Source organism: Emydura macquarii, unplaced genomic scaffold, assembly GCF_026122565.2.
Source record: "Emydura macquarii macquarii isolate MOO-44397 ecotype Brisbane River unplaced genomic scaffold, CSIRO-AGI_Emac_v2 contig_2297, whole genome shotgun sequence".
Lineage (NCBI taxonomy): Eukaryota > Metazoa > Chordata > Testudines > Chelidae > Emydura > Emydura macquarii.
This window is the reverse complement of record NW_027132434.1, coordinates 800,298-822,915: the sequence shown is the minus strand read 5'-3', so window position 1 is coordinate 822,915 and position 22,618 is coordinate 800,298. Positions and strand designations below refer to the sequence as shown.

The following is a 22,618-nucleotide window of genomic DNA, read 5'->3' as shown; positions in this document are numbered from 1 at the left end:
GCAAAGACCAGAGCACTAGGGCCATGTGTTCATTCTGTGATGCTAAGCAGCTGTGCTGCTGGATTGGTACTAGCTGGCCAAAATCCCCATTCTCCTCCAGAACTGTTGTTTTGTACAGCAGTTATCTATATAGCTGTCATCTGTCTACCTCAGAAGTGGCTGCATTTCAGCAGGGCGGCATGCACATAGTTTGTAAAGAGCTTTGGGATACTTTGGGTTGACAGGTGCTATCGAAATGTCAGATACTATCGCAATTATTTCTGTTAGAAATAGATGTGAATCAGAACACTGAATCCAAACCCTCTCCCCCCTGAGCTTTGGGGAAGTACTGGATGGGTTCCAGGGCCGTTTTAAGACCTTTGTAGGCCCTAGGCACACCTGCCTTCGTAGGCCCCCCAACCAATATAACTAATTTGATTTTAAGCTTTTAATAAATATTTTTTTAAATAAAAATAAAAAATTATATATAAAAATGTTTTTGTAGGCCCTGAAAGTTTCGTAGGCCCTAGGCACTGTGCCTATTGTGCCTAATGGATAATACGGCCCTGATGGGTTCAGCTCCATATTCAGATTTTGTTCCTGAGGCCTGTCTGAAATCTGTATCCTCAACATTCAAGTAGTACAAAGTTTGTGGTCCACGCTTTCCGAAAGTAGGGCTTGAAGTCCAGGTGCATAAACACAGTCTATATGCCATACATGCACATACAAACTTGGTGTTTAGGCATCATGGACCAGAGTCTGCTCTCATTTGGACTAGTTTAAATCCTCAGTGACTTCAAAGAAAGTCAGTTTGAATTTGTAACTCAGCGTGGACCCTGGCCCCTCCATGTTAGGGAGGGACTGAGGAGGGCTGCTCCAGGTGCCATGACAGTAGGGTGGCCGGGGGGCCTGGATGGCTGCATGGTGAGCAGAGGCAGCAAAGGTGACACTGTTGAGGTGCTGGGGCAAGGCAGAAGTCTGTGAGTGAGGTGCAATGGGAAGGAGGCAGAGAAGGAGGTTTTGGGGGGGGGGGGCCCAGCCAGGAGGGAGCGGGTGTCTTTGGGGCGCCATGTAGAGAACAAGGGGCATGGGAGGCCGGGGAGTGTGTGAGGGGGGACGGCGGGCGAGTTGGGACACACACGGAGGATGGAAAGAGGGGCCATGCGGGCGTGGGCTGGGGTGGGAGAGGAGGTCTCTGGGCGCCATCGTGCAGGGGTGGGCACGCGGAGCCCGCTGGCCTGGAGCCGGCGGCCGCTCGGAACGCTGGGCCTGCCCTTTGTGACGCCTCAGGGGTTGCCGGGCAGCGGCGGCGGGTTCCACGCGGGCGGCTCGGCGCTGGGCTCAGGACTCGGGGCGCGGCGGAAGATGGGGCTGCGGGCGGCCGGGGACGCGGGGCACTTCGCCCGCCGCCTGGCGCTGCTCCTCAGCCTGCTGCTGGCCCAGCAGCCCGTCGGCGCCAAGAACGACAGCGGCGTTGCCCTGGAGCAAGTGGTGGCGGAGCCGATAGTGCCGCTCTTAGAGCCGGGTGAGGGGAGGGGCCGGGCCGAGGGGTCCCGCAGCCGCACGGCGGGGAGGAAGGTCTGTGGGGCGCCAGGCAGGTTGGGGGGGTGCCAGACACAGTGATGGGGTGCCAGGGAGGGTGAAGGGATCTGTGGGCTGCCAGGCAGGGTGATGGGGTGTCAGGGGGTGCCAGGCAGGGTTGGGGTGCCAGGCATAATGATGGGGTGGGGGGGTGTCTGTGAGGTGCCAGGCAGGGTGCTGTGGGACAAGATGATGGGGTGTCTGGGGATGCAGGCAGGGAGGTTGCACAGTGTTGGGGTGCCAGGGAGGTCAGTGGGCTGCCAGGGAGGGTGAAGGGATCTGTGGGGTTCCAGGCAGGGTGAAAGGGTGTGGGGGGGGGAGGGGAAGGGGAGGAGAGGGGTCTATGAAGGAGGGATTGTCCTGGGGTGCTGGGAGCAAGCAGGATTTCCCTGAGCATGCTAGGAGTGGGGGAAGCACAGAAAGGCTCCCTGGCCCCCTTTACCCTCCCCAGGAAGGAGCCCAGCTCCCCTCATGCATGGACAGCAGGAGGGTAGTTCATAGCATATGCTAACAGTGAGACGATGTCCTTGTTCATTCATGACTTATGAAGTCACACAGCATCTAAGGGGTCCTCCTAATGGGGGAGTAAGGAAAATTCTGAAAATTCCAGATTTACCTGTGATTCTTGTAGCTGAAAAGTGTGGGCTAAGGGAACGTGTTGGGTACATGTAAACTCCCTCACAGTCTGTTAGTTCATTGAGCAATGAGACACTGAAGTTCACAACTAGTGTGTCATTAGGCACAAGGCCAGCTACATAATGAAAAATCTTCCTTCCTTAAGCCATCTGAAAATGGACTGTCCCTTGTCCAGAATTTCATCTATCTCTTTGTCCAAAGAGGGTTATCTTATTTTTCCCTACCACATCATTTTGCATACTGTGTTTATCCCATTTCCCTGCTCAGATGTAACCACTATCAGTGTCATTACAGAAATTGCCTATCAAGGATCATGAGGGATCAGTGCAGCCAGCTGTTTTAACTACAAAACCTGAGTACCTTGACTACAAAACCCTGAGTTCCACCAATCCTGGAACTAGGAATGAGAGTGTTAAGGTTACTTCCTGATGTGCAGGCCTTTTGCAGCACAGTTCAAAATATTGCTTATAAGCCACAATACTCACCGAGAGTAAAATATTTAAAACACAACTGAGTGACTTTCTCCCTTAGTTCACAGGCATGACTTGGAAGAAACTCTATTACCATTCTCAAATAGGATTTTAAGTGTTTATCAAGATGTACTATGTGCATTCTGTGATGTGACTTGTAATGAAAAGAGAGAATAATGGAAAATATTTCTGCTCTGCATAGCTTTTAAAAGGATTCCAAATGTAGAGAAGAACCTGAGATATCTTTGCTTTGCTGGTACTAATTGCAGCCCTATGACTGGAATGTAAATGGATATTATTTTAGCACATTCTCATATCAGTTTGTATGGGATTTATGTATATAACTCCCATTAATGCTAATGGAAGTTATATGCATAAGTCTTTTTGCATAGGAATGATAATATACCTTTTTATCTGTATCTGATGCAAAATGAAAAAGACATTATATATAAACATAGGGATTGGTAGTTTCTTTTTTCTAGGGAGATTTCTCAAATTTTAGCTTGGTTTAAAAAATCTAGGGAGGAAATGTGAATAAAAGAAGAGGCGAGATTGCATCATAACAGTGATATGTACAGTATTATATCATTAAGTCTGATACTGTTCTCCTTAAAGATTTTGTTATTTGCTTTTGTTTTTCTTTCCTTTTTTTTCTTTTCAAATTGACCTCATTGATAGCAGGATTGAGTCCATTGTCAATTTTTATTTCTGATTGGCATGTTAATTTAGAGTCAATCAGTTTGCAGTGTCTAAATATGTTTAAAAATTTGGTTGGAATAGTACTATTTGAAAATAAAAAAATCTTTTTTTGATTTAGGATTATTCATCTCTTATGAACAAATCACCATTGTAAGTTTAAGAACGTAAGGACAGCCATACTGAATCAGACCAATGGTCCATCTAGTCCTGTATCCTGTCTTCAGACAGTGGCCAGTGCCAGATGCTTCAGAGAGAATGAATAGAACAGGGCAATTTTGAGTGATCCATTCCCAGTTGTCCAGTCTAAGCTTCTGGCAGTTAAAGGTTTATGGAGGCTGTGTGCATAGGATTTCATCTCTGACCATCTGAGCTAATAGCTATTGATGAACCCAGTACTTTTGGCCTTCGCAACAGCCCAGGGCAATGAGTTCCACAGGTTCACTGTGTATTGTGTGAAGATGTACTTCCTATTTTTTATTTAAACCTTCTGCTTATTAATTTCATCAAATAACTCTTAGTTCTTGTGTTATGTGAAGGGGTAAATAACACTTCCCTATTCATTTTCTCCACACCATTCATGATTTTATAGACCTCTGTCATATCCCCCTCCTCCCCCCCCTTAGTTGTCTCTTGTTTGAACTGAATAGTCCCAGTCTTTTTAATTTCTCCTAGAATAAACGCTGTTCCATCCCCCTAATCCTTTTTGTTGCCCTTCTATGTACCTTCTCCGATTCTAATATATCTTTTTTGAAATGGGGTGACCAGAACTGCACACAGTACTCAAGGTGTGGGTGTATTGTGGATTTTTATAGTGGCATTATGATATTTTTCTGTTTTATTATCTATCCCTTTACTAATAGTTCCCAACATTCTGCTAGCTTTTTTGATTGCTGCTGCACATTGAGCAGATGTTTTCAGAAAACTATCCACGATGACTCCAAGATCTCTTTCTTGAGTAGTAACAGCTAATTTTGACCCCATCATTTTGTATGTATAGTTGGGATTGTTTTCCAATGTGCATTACTTTGCATTTATCAGCATTGATTTTCATCTGCCATTTTCTTGGCCAGTCATTCAACGTAGTGAAATCCCTTTTTTAACTCTTTGCAATCAGTTTTGGACTTAACTATCTTGAGTCATTTTGTATCAATTGCAAATTTTGCCACCTCATTGTCCACCATCTTTTTCAGATCATTTATGAATATGTTGAACAATACAGGTCCCAGTCCCGGTCCTTGGGGGACCCTGTTAGCACCTCTCCACATTATGAAAATTGACCATTTATTCCTACCCTTTGTTTCCTATCTTTTAACCAGTTCATGATCTAGGAGAGGACCTTCCCTCTTATCCCATGACTGCTTAGTTTGCTTAAGTTTGTGATGAAAGAGTCATAATATGTTTTATAATGAAACAACTGGATCATGTCAAGCCTCCTGAGAGGGTAGCATAGTTGATATCTGCCCCATAGTTAGAGGAGCTTTGCGTAATAAGGTTGCTCGCCTTTTGTTAGTAATCTCTGAATCTGTGGTTCCCTGGCTGCTCTTAAACCACATAGTAAGTAGTGCTCAAAATTCTTTTTTTCATTTGTATTTGGGTGGGAGATTGCAACCTCTTCTTTCACGTGTGACCACATCTTGCCACAGCTGCCAGATCTTGTCATCGCCAGATTGGATGACTGTAATATGTAGACTCTGGGGTAGACACCTTGGGTACATCGGGATAAAAAACCCACAGTTGGCCCCAATCACTCATGTTCTGAAAAATTGCTGTGTAGATGTTTGGGCTCCAGCTGGAGCCCAAGCTCTGGGACCATGCAAGAGTCTACACGGCAATGTTTAGCCTGCCAGCTGAGCCCTGCAATTCTGAGTCAGCTTCCCAGTCAGCTGTGACTGTGCCTCGAGTCTTTTATCCCTGTGTAGATGTTCCCCTAATGGCAGATCCTGACCTAGCGCAAATTGTCCTGGCTCCATTGAAAGCAATAGAATTATGACAATGTACACAAGCTGAGGATCTATCCTCCAGTCTTCCCAGTTCTCTGACATGTTTTTTTTTTCCCGTCCCTATGAATGAGAAAAAACCATGTTATAATATGGGGTGATCACAGCCACAAATAAACATGTTTATATTTGTACTGTAGACAGGATTGTGGAGATCTCCTCTCTTTTTTGTTATGGTGTGGTGGTTGAGATTAGCCAAAGCTCTTGAGCTAACATCCCACAGATTTAAATAGAGGTGGGGTGGGGTAACTGGAGGCATGGTATCTTAAATTATGGTCCATCTCTCTGTTTTCACATGATACTGACAGAATCTAATTTTTTTTAATTCCTCCCTTTCTGATTTGAGACAGTTAATAATAATAGGCTAAATTGTGAAATTATTCTTTAAATATTGTTGTCCATGTGCTAAAAGAGTGTTCTGATTAGCATACCTTATATATTGAAATAAATCACAAAGCCTTAGTGACAGTTAGGGATAGCACAGGTGTAGAATTATTAAGTTTCATGAATAATGTTGGAAAAGAGGTTATAAGAGTTTGATACCAATTTATCTCTGTAAAGTATGCCTACTACCACTGTAGTGTTAATCTCTTACTGTAGAGTAAAGAAGACTGTTTTATATTTGTGTATCACTGACTGCTAATGGAAAGGACCAACTTATTTTTCAACCACAGAAATGTTATGTAAAGTTTTAACAGCTTAAAAGAAGAGAAATATAAACTTCCATTACTGAATTTACATAACATTTTGTGCAGAAGAGATTCCAAAACATAAAATATTGAGGAATAGAAAAAGTAAACTTTGCAATGATGGGTATTTATTATCATAACAACATATCTGGAGCAGGATAGACTGATAATGTAGATTTGTAAAAACAGCCATAATACATCTTCTTTGTTTGTCTCTATACATTTTAGAAGATTAAAAAGACTTACTGCCTCTGTAATGAATTGTTTTCAAAGGCACTGCATAAAGTTGTTTAATTCCTCTATTGAGCAGTTACTTTATCTCATTATCCTTAGAAGCATTCAGCTTGCATGCTAATATTAATAAAATATATCATCCATATTTGAATCCCAGATGGAGACGTGAACCTTTTGCTTCTGCATATTTTGTGAAACCCATTTCCTAACCTCAAAAGTACCAGAAAAATGGAAGAAGCCCAATCATAGTGGTTAAAACCACAATAGTTAATTAAAAGACTGTACCTGGTTGACTCATCGCTTGTGCTAGCTGTCTAAAGCTGACCTTGAAGTGTGATAGGAAAAAAAAATTATGTGGGAAGGCTTGCATTTGCCAGAAAGAACTACGAAATGAGCTGACTGAAATACTGTTTATAGAGAATTTTGCTTCTCTTAAGAGAAGACCTATATTATGCATAGATTGTACTTCCCAGAGAATTCAGTAAGCTAATTTAACATAATAGGTTGACTTGTAAGGAAAATGCATAATATTTTCTCAAAAATCAGATTAAGATTTAAATATTCATTATTTGCACTTGGCTTTATGAAAAGGACTGGGGAAGACTTCAAGAAATGAATTCATCTGGGAATTAGGCGGTGTTCCTCACCCGACACCCACCAGCCCCCCCCTTTCCCACTCCCACACTCCCCAAGCAGGTTTCATTTGTATTAGAAATGTAACTTCACACTTTATGTTTAGGTTTGAATGCTACAGTATCCAAGGAAGTAGAATTTGGAGTATGCACAGTTACGTGTGGTAAGTAGCAAAGCAGATGAATAAAGCATATTGTAATTTGTTTTTTTGGGGGAAAAATGCTAACTGTAGCAATTTAGCAGGTGTAATTTGCTTGCTCTCCTTCACCTCTCATTGATTTCAATTTCCAATAACTATAATTAACAAAAACAATCAAGCTGATTGTCATTAGAAGTTTAGGTCAGATCCGTTGTTTTATTAATTTCACAGCCTGCAAGCTCCTATTTTAATCCAGTTCTCTACATTTATTGGCACATGAGCTGCCTTCACCAAAGTAACAATTTTCTCTATTTGTGAACATCTGTGAGATGTTCAGAAGATGAAAGATCTTCTGATGCATCTCACAGATGTCTTCCCACATACAATATTGCCAGCTCTATCAAAAAATTGCTCATCTGCAGTAGTCTATTCTATATTCCAGATTTATATAATTTATAAACTACGTAATGGAAAGAAGAGGTACCATGGAGAAAGATAGGATGAAAATGTTAGTTCAGCACTCAGAATCTCAGAATTTTTGTTTCACCAGACTAGTGAAAATTGGACATATATTGCAAATAAGACATCTGTAGTATTACGGTGGTGATAGGGACCGGATTGGAATGGCTCTGCATTGCTTAGCAAAAGATACACAAGTTGTATTGAAGTGTTCTGAACAGAATCTGTGTCTCATAGTATCATAATACCTTGGAACATGAAGGGCGGCAGGAAACCACCAACTTTAAAATCCATTATTCTGTTCCCCAGCCAGTTGGTATTGTTTTATACAGTACATTCTTTTAATATTTTTTTCCTGACTAGTTTTAAATGTCGCAAATGAGGGGGCTTCCACTACTTCCCTTGGGAAACTATTCCACATGCTGATACATCTTGCTATCAGAAAGTCTTTTTTCTGATATTCAGCTTAATTATTCCCTTTCTCAATTTCATCATTTACTGCTGGTTATGCACTTCACTTCCCCGCATTATGAGCCACCCTAAATAACCTCATTTTCTTCCATACTTGCACCCTTAAGGTATTTAGAGATTGTTATCATGGCTCACCTCTTCAGTGGATCTCTCAGATGTCCCTCCATTTGAAGGACTTAATTAAATGTAGTCCCAAAGTTACCTGTTTTTCTCATAAGTTTGATGTCCTCTCCCTTTTATTGATGTCAGTTATTTACATCTTAAATAAATAATCATCGGCTAGAGGTTGTAAGAAGGATTGTTTACAGTAAAGGCAATTCCCCATCATTTTGAATTTGATTATTATTTTGTGTCCCTCATTTTGGGTCTCTGTCATATTTTAAGTCCAATAGTTGGGTGTTGACAGGTTGAAAGATATGCCCTCCAGTCCATTTAGCCAAACTATACACATTTAACTCTCTTAATCTTTCCTTGTAAATTAATCCCTACATCCCTCAGTAATTTTTGTTGCCGTTTGAACTGCCTCCAGTTTTTCAATATCTTTCCGGTAATGTTGTGGCCAGAATTCAGTATTCCTGATGTGGTGATACAACAGTTTATAGAGACCATAAAGCCTTATTTCCTCATGATAGTGATGCTTGTTAATATGTTGCTCAATTCTGCATTAGTCTTTTTTGCTGCCATGTTCCAATACATTTATGTCTATTTTTTTATCTACTTTTACCTCTAAGTCTCTTTCACCATTTGTCTTTTCCTTCCCACTGATATTTACTTTTTGTATTATTTTTCCCAGCTGTATTATTAACTTGCAATTTCCAAGTTCCATGTTTCTAATCTTTCTAATTCAACATGACCATGTTTCCGTCCAAGTTAATTTGAATAATACTTTAAAGTAAGACTTCATTTGACAGAGTATTGCAGTAGATTAACTTCTGAAATAGGCAGCTGCTAATAGGGAGGGGAAAAGGGAAACTAGTTTTTGGGGAGTAGAAGAGAAAACTGGTCAAACTGGGGAGGCAGGGGAATTTAGGTCTCAAGATGGAGTTCTTTTAGTCAACTCTTTGAGGTTGATAGGGTGCCCAGGTTTTAATATTCAGGTAGTTAAAACAGACATGTTCTTTCCCATTAAATGTAACCACAGTTAGCCCAATATCCAGATTTTTTCAAACCAGCCATTTCAATATTCATAGATTTTCTACTCACCCCCCTTTTTTCCCCTGACAACAAAAAAGACATAGCTCTAAAGTAAGAGGAATGTCTTTAATAAAAGTGTCAGTTCATTGCCATTTACACCTCTGTCTCTGCATCCTCGAGATGAGATGTCTCAGCAGTTGAGAATGATCCCTGTTTTGTGACAGTTTCAGTAAGTGTTGTTGTCTCCCTCTGTCACTTGAAGTATTGTTTCACGAGTTATATGTCATCTGTGAAATATTCTAAAATCTATCAGTGTGTATCATATACATTTAAAGTGGGCAGATACATCACAACAAATTATTCTTCACATCAGTGGGGTTAATTCAGCATTCAAATCAATTTCCCATTTATCATACTGCAGGAGGGTTTTAACTCCCCTTTTCCTATGCCCCTGCAATTTAGTAAACAACATGCTGCTAGAATAATGGCAATTTCTTCAGTGTTTACTGGGCCTAAACATACTATTCCCTCCTCCCCCACACCCTATGTCATTTCAGTGAACTGTGTACACGTTGTTTGGCAAAAATAAATACAGCATTTGTTTTGAATTTGTAATGGTTAAAATGAGGCAGTGTTCCCATTGAAATACTGATGTTTGAGAGTAAATGCATTTTATTTAATTGAATTTTATACAGACACTTCCCTTACCCTGCAATATTTGTGATTGCATACCTCCCGCCCTTATTTTCAGGAGAGCCCTCCATGTCTTAGGTGGAGTTCTGAGGGTCGGTCACCACGAGGAGGTCTGAATGGGATTCACTTCAGAGCCTGTCAGTGTTGCTCCTTAGCCAGCCAACACTGGTTACTGTTAAGTGATTCAAAGCTCTCCTTCTAAGGATTCAATCCTGTGAAGTGCTTAGCACACTCAATTCCTGTTGACATCAGTGGGAATTAAGGGTGCCCACCACATCACAGGATCTGGGCCAGAGTGAGCAGGCTATCCCTACCATGCTCCCAGCAACAGCTGACTTGGGCACTGAAAGACCAGATTCATGAATTGCTAGTCAGCTTTGATGTTTGAGTCACTGTTTTGTTTTTTAGCAGTATATGGTATGCTCCTCTTTATTCAAAACCTTTTTACCAAACCTCCAAATTATCTGAATCCCTTTCTTGTCCCCCAGCATGAGATACATGAAATACATGCCCTCTGCAGCATGTATCTTATGCGAGGGCCCAGGAAGGGGTTCAATAATGTGGAGGTTCACATAATAGAGCAAAGATCCCAGCAAGGACTATGAAGAGGAGTAGGAGGACTAGTCCCTGGCTGTAGCAGGAAGCCTCTCTGCTGCTGAATGGCTCCTGCAGCAGCACAGAGAGTCCTCTGCAACCCCGCTGTCCCGGGAGTGAGGGAGCGGGGCTATGACAGCGGGGCTGCAGAAAGGGGTCCCTGTGCTACCGCAGGCCCAGTGATACCCAATCCCTGCAGGCGCAAGATGTGGAGTGGGTGTGGTGGGGTGACTGTAATCCTGGTGAGACAGTGCAGACACCCCAGCCAAAGCTGTAAAGAGAAGGAGGAGGATGAGCCCTCAGCTGCAGGGGAGACCATATTGCTACTGGTGACTGAATGGCTCCTGCCCGCTTGATTATGTGAACAAAATCCATGTCTCCCTTGCTATTCGGATGATCAGGAGTATACTGTATAAAGTTTAATTGCATTTGAGTTCTTCTAAAAGGAGACTATTAAGAATGACTGCTATGCTATGACATGGTGACTCTGAGGATCTGCATGCTTTACAAGACCTTAGGTGATGAAAGTGGGCAGAAGTAAGTGTTGTTAGCCAAATCTTAAGCCCAAATATGGGTTAGCCTTGGCAGAAGCTTTGAGAGGATTTGTTTCCCCTGATGTATAGTAGATAAATTAATTTAGCATCCGGTATAAAGAGGGAGAATACAAAAAAACGTTGGAAGAAAAGGAAGAAATGGTAACTAAAATATATATTTTAAATTTTTTTTCCAAAGGCATTGGCATTCGAGAAGTTATATTAACCAATGGATGCCCTGGAAGTGAAACAAAATGTATTGTTCGTGTAGAGGAGTGCAGAGGACCTGTAGATTGTGGATGTAAGTAGAACCCTATAATATAGGAATTTAGAGTGAATGTGTTTATTCAAGGGAAACATTCTTATTCTTAGTGAGTGTGGTGGAAGTGGAATGAAATGATTGCATTTCACTCTCCAATTACCCTATTAAGCAATCTAGTAACATTTCAAAACTCATTTCTGTACTGATGTGTGCATGATTTCAAGTCCCTGTAAAGTATCATTTTTCTGCACTGATTTTCAATTTTGTAGATATGTTCTAAATGTTAAGCCAAACTGCAGATATTTTAAATTGTTTTAATTAAAAGAACAATGTCAAAATCACATTCTTTGATTAGGTAAATTATGAACTGTGTGGTACATACAGAGATGTTTTAAACAGCTGTTGATGTATCTATTAAAACTTTCTTCCACAGGGGGTAGGCCAATTTCTGAAAGCCTTGCTACTGTGAAGATCCCTTGTATTTTTATACCTCCAGAGAATCGATTTACATATGTTTGGAAAATGTTAATTCCAGACCAGGTGAGTAATTGAACCTCACCTTGTGCAGAAGAATGATGTACTTGATACATTTACCAGCTGCTTCAACCGTCTCACACAAACTCTTGGTTTAGTTCTTTCCTTTGCTATCACAATATGAATGAAATCTTTCAGTTTCTCTTTGACAGTCTGATGGCACAAGAGCTTGTGTGACCCATTACATTGCAGAGTTCCAATTTTCCTTTATTTACTTAAAATAAGCAATAAATTCTGTAACATATTTTAGAAGGTAACCTTTTTTGTTCTTACTTGAGTAAATAAATGCAAAGTAATGCACTTTAGAAAATATAATCCCAAATATACATACAAAATGATGGGGTCTAAATTAGCTGTTACCACTCAAGAAGGAGATTTGGAATCATGGATAGTTTTCTGAAAACATCTGCTCAGTGTGCAGTGGAAGTCAAAAAAGATAACAGAATGTTAGGAACCATTAGGAAAGAGGTAGATAAGAAAACAGAAAATATATGCCATTATAGAAATCCATAATACGCCCACACCTTGAATACTGTGTGCAGTTCTGGTCACCCCATCTCAAAAAAGATATATTGGAATTAGAAAGGTACAGAGATAGGCAACAGAAATGATTAAGGGTATGGAACAGCTTCCATATGAGGAGAGATTAAAAAAACTAGGACTTCTCTGTTTGGAAAAGAGATGACTAAGAGTGGATATTATAGAGTTTGATAAAATCGTGACTGGTGCGGAGAAAGTGAATAAGGAAGTGTTATTTACTTCTTCACATAAAATGAAATCCAGGGATCACCCAATGAAATTAATTGGCAACAGGTTTAAAACAAACAAAAGGAAGTACCTCTTTACACAGTGCACAGTCAACCTGTGGAACTTGTTGCCAGGTAGTGTTTAAAAGTCAGAACTATAATGTGGGTCAAAAAAGAACTGGGTTAGTTCATGGAGGATAGGTCCATCAATAGCTAATAGCTAAAAGGGTCAGAGATGCAACCCCATGCTCTGAAGTGTCCCTAGTGTCTGTTTGCCAGGAGCTGGGAGTGGAGGACAGTGGATGGATCACTTGATAGTTGCTCTGTTCTGTTCATTCCCTTGGAAGCACCTGGTATTGGCCACTGTCAGAAGACTGGGCTAGATGGACCATTGGTCTGACTTAGTTTGGCCATTCTTATGTTCTTAGAACTTGGGTTCTCAACCTGGAGGTTGTGAACAAGTGTCAGTGGATCACAACCACACTGCCCTTCCCCTTTGCTGAGTAGGATGGGAGTCATGGCTAGATGGGATGGGGTTTTAGAGGGAGGGGAAGGGATCCTGGTATGGAACTGGTTGAGAACTACTCGAGTAGAATAACTAATTTTCTGTATGACTTGGATATAGAACATTTCCCCCTTATAAAACTATTAAAAAATCCATTTTGTCTTTTTTAAAAAAAATATGGATAGCAATCACTTATTCTTCCCAATGATTCGGCTATTCTGGAGGTACACAGGGATACCCATCCAGTCGCTTTCCAGTGTGACACAAAAGAAAATAATGAGATAGTTGCCTCTGTAAAATATACAGTATATACAACAGCTGGTAAGTCCATAATAGCTTTTAAACCTTTTACAAGATATTGCTTGTCTTTAATGGGTTGTTCTAAGCCTTCATGAGACTGCACCTCACCTAATATCAGAGCAGGTGCTCCCACGCTATAATGATGAATGCTGTAGAAATGCTTATCAATAAAAGATGGATACACAAAAAAAGCTCTTACAGAAAACAGAAGGGTTTGATGGTAGCAATGAGTAATTTCTTAAATTTGCAGGCTAAAATAAATTTATTTGTCTTCATTGTGTTAATTTGTTACTATGGCTTGGTCAAGCTGCACAGATCACAGGTGTCTTCTCTCGTTGCTAGCAAAAAGCAGGAAAGGCAGCCAGTTAAATGGAAGCAACTCTGCTTCACTTGGTGGCACCTTATTCCCTGCTAGATTCCTGCTCCAGTGCAGTGCAGAAGAAGTAGGAAGGCAACCTTTGGATTTTAACACGTTTAGCTGCCATCTTGAATTTTACTATGCATGCTGGGTTTAGAAAAGCTTAAAATGAAAGAGAAGATTTCATAAAATGGTTTATCTGCAACAGTTTTCTTGCCTCTTCTGCTGCAGGTAATTTTTACTTATATTATCAGGAGAAGAGACAGCATTGGCCCTGGTTGCCTTTCAGATTCTGAGAGGAGATTCCAGCCCCCCCAATCAGTAGAAGGGAAAAGGGACCTTATTCAAGTAGGCAGTGTACCTTCCTGAAAAAAAAATGTGGATTCAGATGGACCTAGAGCCATGGATGACTATTTTACTGAGGAGAATGAAAAGAGTCTGGTTTAAAAGTGTGGTGCCAGGCAAGATTGATTTGTCCAAGTAAGCACTGCAGAGGAGAGGGCATGGGGCTGGAAAGCCCCCAGAGTCCCTTACTTTCCACTCCCCCATGGTTTCATGTCCATCTGAATCCATATTTAAGTCAGGAAGGGATTCTGCTCACATTGGCAAAGTCCCTTCTTTTTTCTACTGCACAGTGTCCAGGAATTTGTTTTTTCATTCTTAAATACATCTAGCTCCTGCAAAACTTCCAGAGTTCTGCTTTATCAAGTAATATTCTATCTCCTGGTATTCAAACGCTGAATTCCATTTGCTGGAAGGGGTGGTTCCTGTTGAACCTGATCAACAAAGCACTTAATCATGCGTATAGGTTTACGCACCCGAATAGTCCTGTTGACTTGAAGTCAAGCTTGAACTTAAACACGTGATTAAGTTATTTACTGAATGAGGGCTAGGCTGAGGTCCATCTAGCAGAATGTCTCACAGGGACTAAGAATATCTATTCAGAAATGATTTGTTTGGCTATGCAAGATAGAAGACTTTCAGCAAAGATTGGCTCCAAGATCTACTACCTCTGTTCCTTGGAAAAAAGAATCGAGTTCCACTTTTCAGAAAACAATGGAAAAAGCCTGTTTCATGCTCAGTGCCCAAGTGGTTTCCACTAGATCTGCTCTAAAACTATACAGACTCCCAGAGGATTTTCTGATGAGTGACTTACTTCCCCTAAAGTGGATGCAGCTGTTATGACCCAAAAAGCTGAAGGTGGAAGAGATCATCAATAAAATAACTGATTGGGAGTTATGCAATTCTGTACAGACCTTTTTCTTGTGTGTTCAGATCTGCTGTCTTTTGCTTTCTGAGATCCAGCAAGATTAGGATTTCTGCATCTACCTTTCCAAGGGGATCAGAACTTTTGAAACCCTTTTGCTGTTAAAAGCTGTAGAGACATGCCACAGGAGTCCCTGTGTTTGGATGCAGACATTTTTAGCTCTTCTCTATTAGTTTGCAGAGCTCTGTTGCTTTTGTTGTTGTTTTTACTGTATACAGACTAATACGGCTACCCCTCTAAAATCTTCCAGATTGTTACTTTATCTGGTGTTCCACAATAGGGTTCTTTGCGCCGGCCCTAGGTTTCTTCCCACAATGCTTTTGCCTTTTCACATCAATTAGGGTATTTTCTTGCCCAGTTTTTGTCAGCAAAGTAAGACCAGGAAAGAGAACATTTGGCATATGCTAGACCTACAGAGCGCGGTTAAGGCTAGTGTTGAAAACAGAACCCTTTAGAAAGCTGACTTTCTTTGGGCCTGAGCCAATTCCCATTAAAATAAATGGGTGTCCTTGGTTCCTAGAAGCTTTAATGAGCATTTGATTGGGCCCCTTGTTCTTTTCAAGGGCCCAAGGCAGGGACTGTCACTGATAAGTAGATCAGAGTACCAGAAGTGCCTTTTGTGTGGTTAGGATCAGAGCACATTCTACCGAGGTTGTCAACTTTTTTTTAGGTAGAAAGAGGTGAAGCCTAACTAGATGATCTGTGTCAGGTGGCTTTCTGGTGATCTGTGCACACTTATCAGAGATATTACCAACTGAAATGTCTGGCTTTGATTTTGTTCGGTGGGTCCTCAGAGTGCATTTTCCTTAAGAGGATTCAGATGTGTTCTAGGAGAGAAGTGAATGGAATCATAATGGGTGTTTTCCCATTCCTTCCACTTCCTTTAGAGAAAGGGAGAATGAGCTGCAAGGCTGGGGAAGGGGAGTGGAAATGCTTCAGCTTGGTTGGTTGTTTGGCTTTTCTGCTTGATGCTGCCAGGGAAAGGAAAACCTTGTGCTGATCAACAGTTACAAAAAACCAAATGAACAGGTAAGAGGAAAACTTGTTTGTTCTGGCCTCACTCCATCACATCATTCCCTTTTTATCTTGTATGCTTGTGTAATTTGAACAATAAGGACCACATTCTCAGCTAGCGTAAATCAGCATAGCTCCATTGGAAGCAATGGAGATAGCACTGATTTACACCAGCTGAGAATTTGTCCCCATATAGGTATAACAATTTTCTTGTTCAAAACATGCAGCATGATTCTTTTCGCTTCAAATTTTAGGGTATATCTTAGGAAGATAGGAGGAGTATACATTTTGCAAAAGGGCAGGAAGAGACCTATCGGAGCTGTTCACACACACATTCTAAGTGGATATTTGGAAGAACTTGGTGTAATGTAAAGCTGCCCATAGGGCGCTTGCACTTGCACTTAGCAGATTGCCATAGTTCTCACTGACCTTCTATTAAACAATAATAATAATGGTTTTTCACAATGAGCTGTCATCACAAATGGGCTTTTCTCTTATTTTCAACACAGTTCCAGAGACTGGTTCTGTTCCTCTTTCGTAGCATCTGGGAGACAGAAAACCGCCACTTGTTTTTCCTTCAGTAAACTTTATTATAGCCATTGTAAGGAAAAATCCTCCTACTAGTTGCCAAATTTTCCATATGTCTCTCTTACCAGATCATTACCATGAGATACAGTAAATCATTTTGTTCGCACTCCTGCCTGTTACGTTGTTAAGTTGCTTTTGAAGACTCCAATGCCATAAGGCAGTTTATTCATGTTTTCTAATAATAGTTCTGTGGGGAGGGAGGATTTTGCGGGGGAAGGGGGTGAAGATTGAGAATGATTCTCCTCATGGTGCCACGTGAAGGGAGCCAGTCTGCCAAGATCCAGACTGTGTCCCTTGTTCCATCGCCATAGTGAGTGTATTTGATGGCACCAACAGTGGAGGAGGTGGAGGCAGCAGCTTGTCAGGCATCAGAAATGGCAGCATCACCCATATGGGCAGTAGGTTGTGCTGAGGCGCTTCTGTAGACCATTTCTCATGAATTCAGTTCACTTCCTATTCAGGCAGAGACTGCCTCTTTGTAACAGATTACTCTACAAAGGGCATGTTACATATGATCCTTTTTCTGTTGCATTCATATGATAATGAAATAGGGAATCCCAATGACCATATTTGAAATTCCTGGTGTGTGTGTGTGTGTGTGTGTGTGTGTGTGTGTGTGTGTGTGTGTGTGTGTGTGTGTGTGTGTGAGAGAGAGAGAGAGAGAGAGAGGGGGGGGGAGGGGTCTGCTCTGACATCTAGACATGTACATGCATTTTTAATATGTGAGAAGAGTCTTGCAGATGATCCAGAAGGGGAACAAAGATACGTGCACAACAGTACATTAAGTACAAAATAGTCCAAGTAGGGAGTAAGAAGTGCATTCCCATCTAATGTAACTTTCTCAAAACAGCCAACATATATGTAGAAAGCTGGGTCTGAAATTCAGTGAAAATAATTCATATATGATGCTGACTGTGTACACAAATGGTCAAGCATTCTGTTTACGGAGAGAATACTGTTTTATCATCAACAACATCATGCTCTAGGAGCAGCTCCAACTCACTGAAACATTTTGGGGGGAAAGAGTGCAGTGGCAGATTTGATGGGTTTCCTTTTGCTAGAAGTTATGTTGGAAAAGCAAATGCTCCAGGGTTGATGTATGTAATTTATGTAACTATAAATCTAGTTTTTTAAAAAGAAGTGACTGAATAAACTACATTATTCAAAAGTGTATGGATAAAACTTTATATCATTGATGTTTTCTAGAGGGAAAAACTAGCAGTGACAACATAGTTGGGGTGTAGCCTATTTAATTTTGAATAGATTAAGGGGCAGATTGTTCCATTAAGGCGCAGATCCACATGGTGGACAGTACAGAGAGGCATTGTTCGGTTCCTCCCATAGATCCTTGGTGCACAGTGGAAGTACACCCACTGTATCACACCTCAGCAGGGTGCAGAGTGCACTCCCCTTTTGTGGCTGTCTAGCTCTGATAGTGGTATGAAGGGAGAATGGGCCATGGCCTTGTCTCGTCCCCTTTCCTTTTAGAGTGGCTTGCACCTCATGGAACAATAGAAGAGTGGCTTTCTGGCCTTCCCTCTCCCTACATATCTGTGCAAAGGCAAACCGTAGCCTGTCTCCTACATGCCAGATTCCTCTCAGATGCATGGGTGTTACTCCTTTTCAGTGCAATCAGGGTCTAACTAAGGGCCTCATCCAGATCTCTTTGCAGTGAATGGAAAGATTCCCATGGACTTCAGTGAGCTTTGGATCAGACCCTAAGAACACAATTTGGCCCTGAGTATTCAGTTACTCCTAATATGTTGCTCTTTTGTACTGCAAGTAAAATTTATGTGTTGGTTGGTTTGCACAAAATCTGATTTTTACAGAAATTCCTAAAATACCTTCCAAAAATGTTTGTATTGGTTTGAGGCTAGACTGACTCATGCACAGCTCACTTTAGATTTTTCTTTTTATAATTCCCCTATTAACCTAAATATTCTCACCTCTTCCCAACTGAAAGGCCTGAGAAAGGGTGCGGCAGGAGCATAGCACTCTGGCAGTCCCCGTTTGATGGATAGCCCTTTATGGGCTGCTCAGAGCTGATAGAATCGTAGAACTGTAGGGCTGGAAGGAAGCAGTGAGGCAGGACTAAATAAACCTAAACCATCCCTGACAGGTGTTTGTCCAACTTGTTTTTAAAAACCTCTGAGGATGGGGATTCCACAGCCTTCCTTAGAAGCCTATTCCAGCTAATTACCATTATAGTTGGTGATGTACTAGAGTCTAGATTACTCTAAAGTATTCTGGAGTTGTCCTAGAACTGAACCCAATTATCAGGCAGCTACAACTGCCTCCTTTGTGGTTTCCCCTCTCAATTGAACTTAATGGAGGCTTAAGTATCTCTGAAAATCTGGCCTTTTCTTTTCTTTTCTTTTCTTTTCTTTTCTTTTCTTTTCTTTTCTTTTCTTTTCTTTTCTTTTCTATAATACAGACAAACAAAACAAGAAGTTTCCCTTTCATTCACCATACATTCCTCTTCCAGAAAAGCATAATCAAAGAATCAACAGCTCATTGAAAATATATGGGTGTGTAATGGTTGGAGACTCATGAAATATAAATTAACAGGAGTGAAGCTATTTGACACTAACATTCAGCTTCTAAGATGTTTTACTAGAGGATTGCTACTGTGCATTTTAAAAAAGATTTTCCTATCCCTTCTTTTAATAAACAAATTAGATTTTTTTTTCAGAATGACGAATAAATATTACTTTGGCTGAATCAGCAGATCAAAGACATATTGAGCCAAGTCCTGCACTGCTCGTTCTGGCAAAACTCTCACTGATTGTAATGAAGTTTTGCCTGAGCGATGAGTACAGAATCAAGCCAGTTGTACCGTACTGCTTTAAAATACTCTTAAAGAGCTTTTTGTGATACTTAAATTAGTATTTCCTCAGAATAAAATGCTTGATTGGATATTCACTTTTCTCTCTGCTCTGCTTTTACTTTAAAAATATGTGGTAGCCTTGAAGACTTCTCAGCTTGTGTTATAAGGTTGTCACATGAACAGCTTTAATTCTGAATCATGTGGCTCTGCCATACACAGCAAAGGAGATGGATCAATATTGGATGAACTATGAGATATTTCCTACTTCTCATTAACAGACTCCCCTGTTGCAGCCTGCAAATAGAGATATTCTTAGAGCATCATAATCACTTACTACTAAGCAGTAAAATAAAAAATCTAAATTAATTAAATATTTAAATCAGTTATTTTTAATTATTATTTCCCCCTGCCGTAATTCTAAAAAAGACACAGTCCAGCATTTAAAATGAAACTGTCTAAAAACAGTTAGTTCAATATTATATGACAATTCCTATATGCAAAACAGTTCTATTTGGAATTTTCAACCAGTCTGGTAATCATCTCTTTCAGCCCTGTATCTTGCAGAAAGACCAGAAGGATTATAAGAATGATCCATGATTTAGAAATAATGAAATCATTACTTCTGTGATGCAGGAAAGTGGACCAGAGGGCCCTTTAAAATTCAAGTGATGCTATGGATTTCCTACAATCCTTCTGGTACACTCAATGGGAATTTTGCATAGCAATGAATGGTAGGATAACACCTTATGTTTTTAACATATATACTGCCAGGTAGAAATCAATCTGATATTAAAATTGGCTTGTCTAGATAGTTGAATCTGGAGTGATCAGAGAAGAGTATATTACATATCAGGAACTTGGATTGTTATTGGACACTTGTCTTCAATAACATTTCTGAAGAGAGCTTGCAGTGTTTGTCCACCAAATATTTTTCTTCACACTGTAACAATTAAATCTCATAAATTAGATGGAAAATACTTATTAGGTCATCCTGCATGTCCTCTACCAATGTTGGATTGTTCCTTACGGTTTGTTCTCAAGTGTTTTGTCTGGTATCATATAAGATAGCTCAAGTATTGGGGTTGCCAGTACTTCCCTAGAAGATTGTTCCAAAGTTTATTGGACTGCATTAAGAAATATTTTCTGATATCCTAAATTTTCCCTTGCTCAATCTCATCCCATTGCTTCTAATTATACCTCTTTGGTTCACCCAAAACAATTCTTCTCCATTCTTCGTGTTTATATGCTTCAAATACAATACAGTTAACATACTTTCTTTTATTAGTGTTTAATTATTATTATTATTTATTTGTATGCTCCTAGGAGCCCAATCATAAATCAGGGCCTCATTGTGCTAAACATTGCACAAACACGGAACAAAGAGACAGTCTATGCCCCAAATGCTTACAATCTAAGCAAATGATTTAATTTACTTTTTTTGTTGTTTTTTAAATGTGTACAACAAATTTACCTTTACCGTAGTCTATTAAAATGTTATCAAAACTTTCTAAAAAGCAACATGTTACTATTTTATTAATTCTTTTCATAGCACTAGGTAGGTGCTTATAATATTTATTTCCTTAATTTTTTCCCTTATCTCAGTCTTTTAATAACTTTAATAATTTGTGCGGCTTCTAATTCCCTCCAGTTTGTTACCATCTTTGTGGTGTTGATGTGTACAGAACTATGTGCAGTCTTACTAGAACTGTATAGAGAAGGACTACCATATATCTAATCTGCTTGTGAAGTGATGCCTTTTTTATACAGTTCATAATTGCTTTGGGTTGTTATTTCCTTCCACTATATTGCATTGCAAGCTCTAATGTCCCTTATTACACTAGGCTTTTTAAAGGCATTATGTATCTGGTTCTCCATTGTCTTGCATCTTCTCTACTCACACGTATGCAAAGTGGGTGTAAAATGCTACCATTCTGATTTGGACTCATTTTTCACAAGTCTAAATGGTTACACAAGGTTTCAGGTAATGGAGAATCAGGCCCTATTTCTTTTCAATTATTTTCCTTCCATTTACCATCCTATTCAATAAGATATTTGAGCAATAATGATCAAGGCATTTCTTCTCTTTAGAACTGGAAACAAGAAGATTAAAGAGACCAAACACGGATATAGTTCTGGTGTTTGTCCTGATAACTGGAATTATTGTTTGTGTTGGCGTGATCTTTGCATTAATCTTCATAATTCTTCACTGGTAGGTAGGCAGCATACAAATGCGATTTTTGTGTTATTTGATCAGAGTATGGTATTACTAACTGCAAAACTGACACTTGGATGAGATAATTTAATGTTTCTACACTGGGATATTTATGTTGCTAGTGGACTGTATATCTGATAGCTTCTTTTTCTATTAGAGTAGCTTCAAAAGAAGTAGTCTGCAAAGCAGTACTATAGATTGTTGATGGGAAGGAACATGATATGGTATATTCTGTGTAAGGGAATGTGAATGTAAATCTACTTGAATTTACAATTTTGTTCAATTGTTATTTCCATTTCAGGGCAGCTGTAAAAGCATTCTGGGCTTCTAAAGTTGGGAAGAGCTCCAAAGAAGAACAACCAAGCTCTCAAGGTTCAATGAGAACCATAGAAGAAGCATCAGGATCAGGATCAGGATCAGGATCAGGATCTGCATTGCCATCAGGATCTGCATTAGCATCAGGATCAAGATTAGCATCAGGATCAAGATTAGCATCAGGATCTGGTTCAGCGTCGGTGTCAGCACCAGCACCAACACCAACAGCATCACATATTTCACCAATAGATACTCCTGGACAAGAACAGGAATCTTTCCATGAATGGAACAATGCAGAAGAGTATTAGAAAGAAAAATATAAAAAGATTATTTAAAAAGAGATTATATTAAAGTTTGCTTAAAATATTTACATTACTAGTTTTAAGATGTGCTTTTTAATATACTGGGTATGTAGAGCTGAACTTTAAAGATGGTGGGGTAAAAATTCATCAGATAAATTTAAAATTTGTTTAAAATGGATATGGTTTAGTGATTTTAATAATCTGAACCTCTCTCATCCAGAGAACCAGAAGCAAGATTTTTGTTAGAAGCTTGAAAATAGCGTATTTAACATTTTAAAGTGCTAATATCAAATGGTCCGGATGAAGATCATCCCTTTGTAAAGTGTCCCCTATGTCATTAATAGCCTTTGACCCAAGAACTAGTGTGGAATCCTAGGGGCCAGATTCTTCTTGGCTCTTAGAGGGTGAGCAAAGGAGGAGAAAGACATAAGGAGTGTTATTTGAAGA

The 22,618-nt window shown here is 40.1% G+C and overlaps 1 protein-coding gene across 1 annotated transcript; it reads left to right on the top strand.

Annotated features, from left to right (window-relative positions):
- Positions 1–1,284: 1,284 nt before the first annotated feature.
- Positions 1,285–22,239, top strand: SPACA1 (sperm acrosome associated 1). The gene is made up of 7 exons (XM_067560716.1): positions 1,285–1,504; positions 7,025–7,081; positions 11,141–11,242; positions 11,637–11,743; positions 13,174–13,309; positions 21,431–21,551; positions 21,856–22,239. Exons 1-7 carry the CDS (start codon positions 1,345–1,347, stop codon positions 22,175–22,177), a joined length of 1,005 nt encoding a protein of 334 aa, XP_067416817.1. The 5' UTR covers positions 1,285–1,344; the 3' UTR covers positions 22,178–22,239.
- Positions 22,240–22,618: the final 379 nt, after the last annotated feature.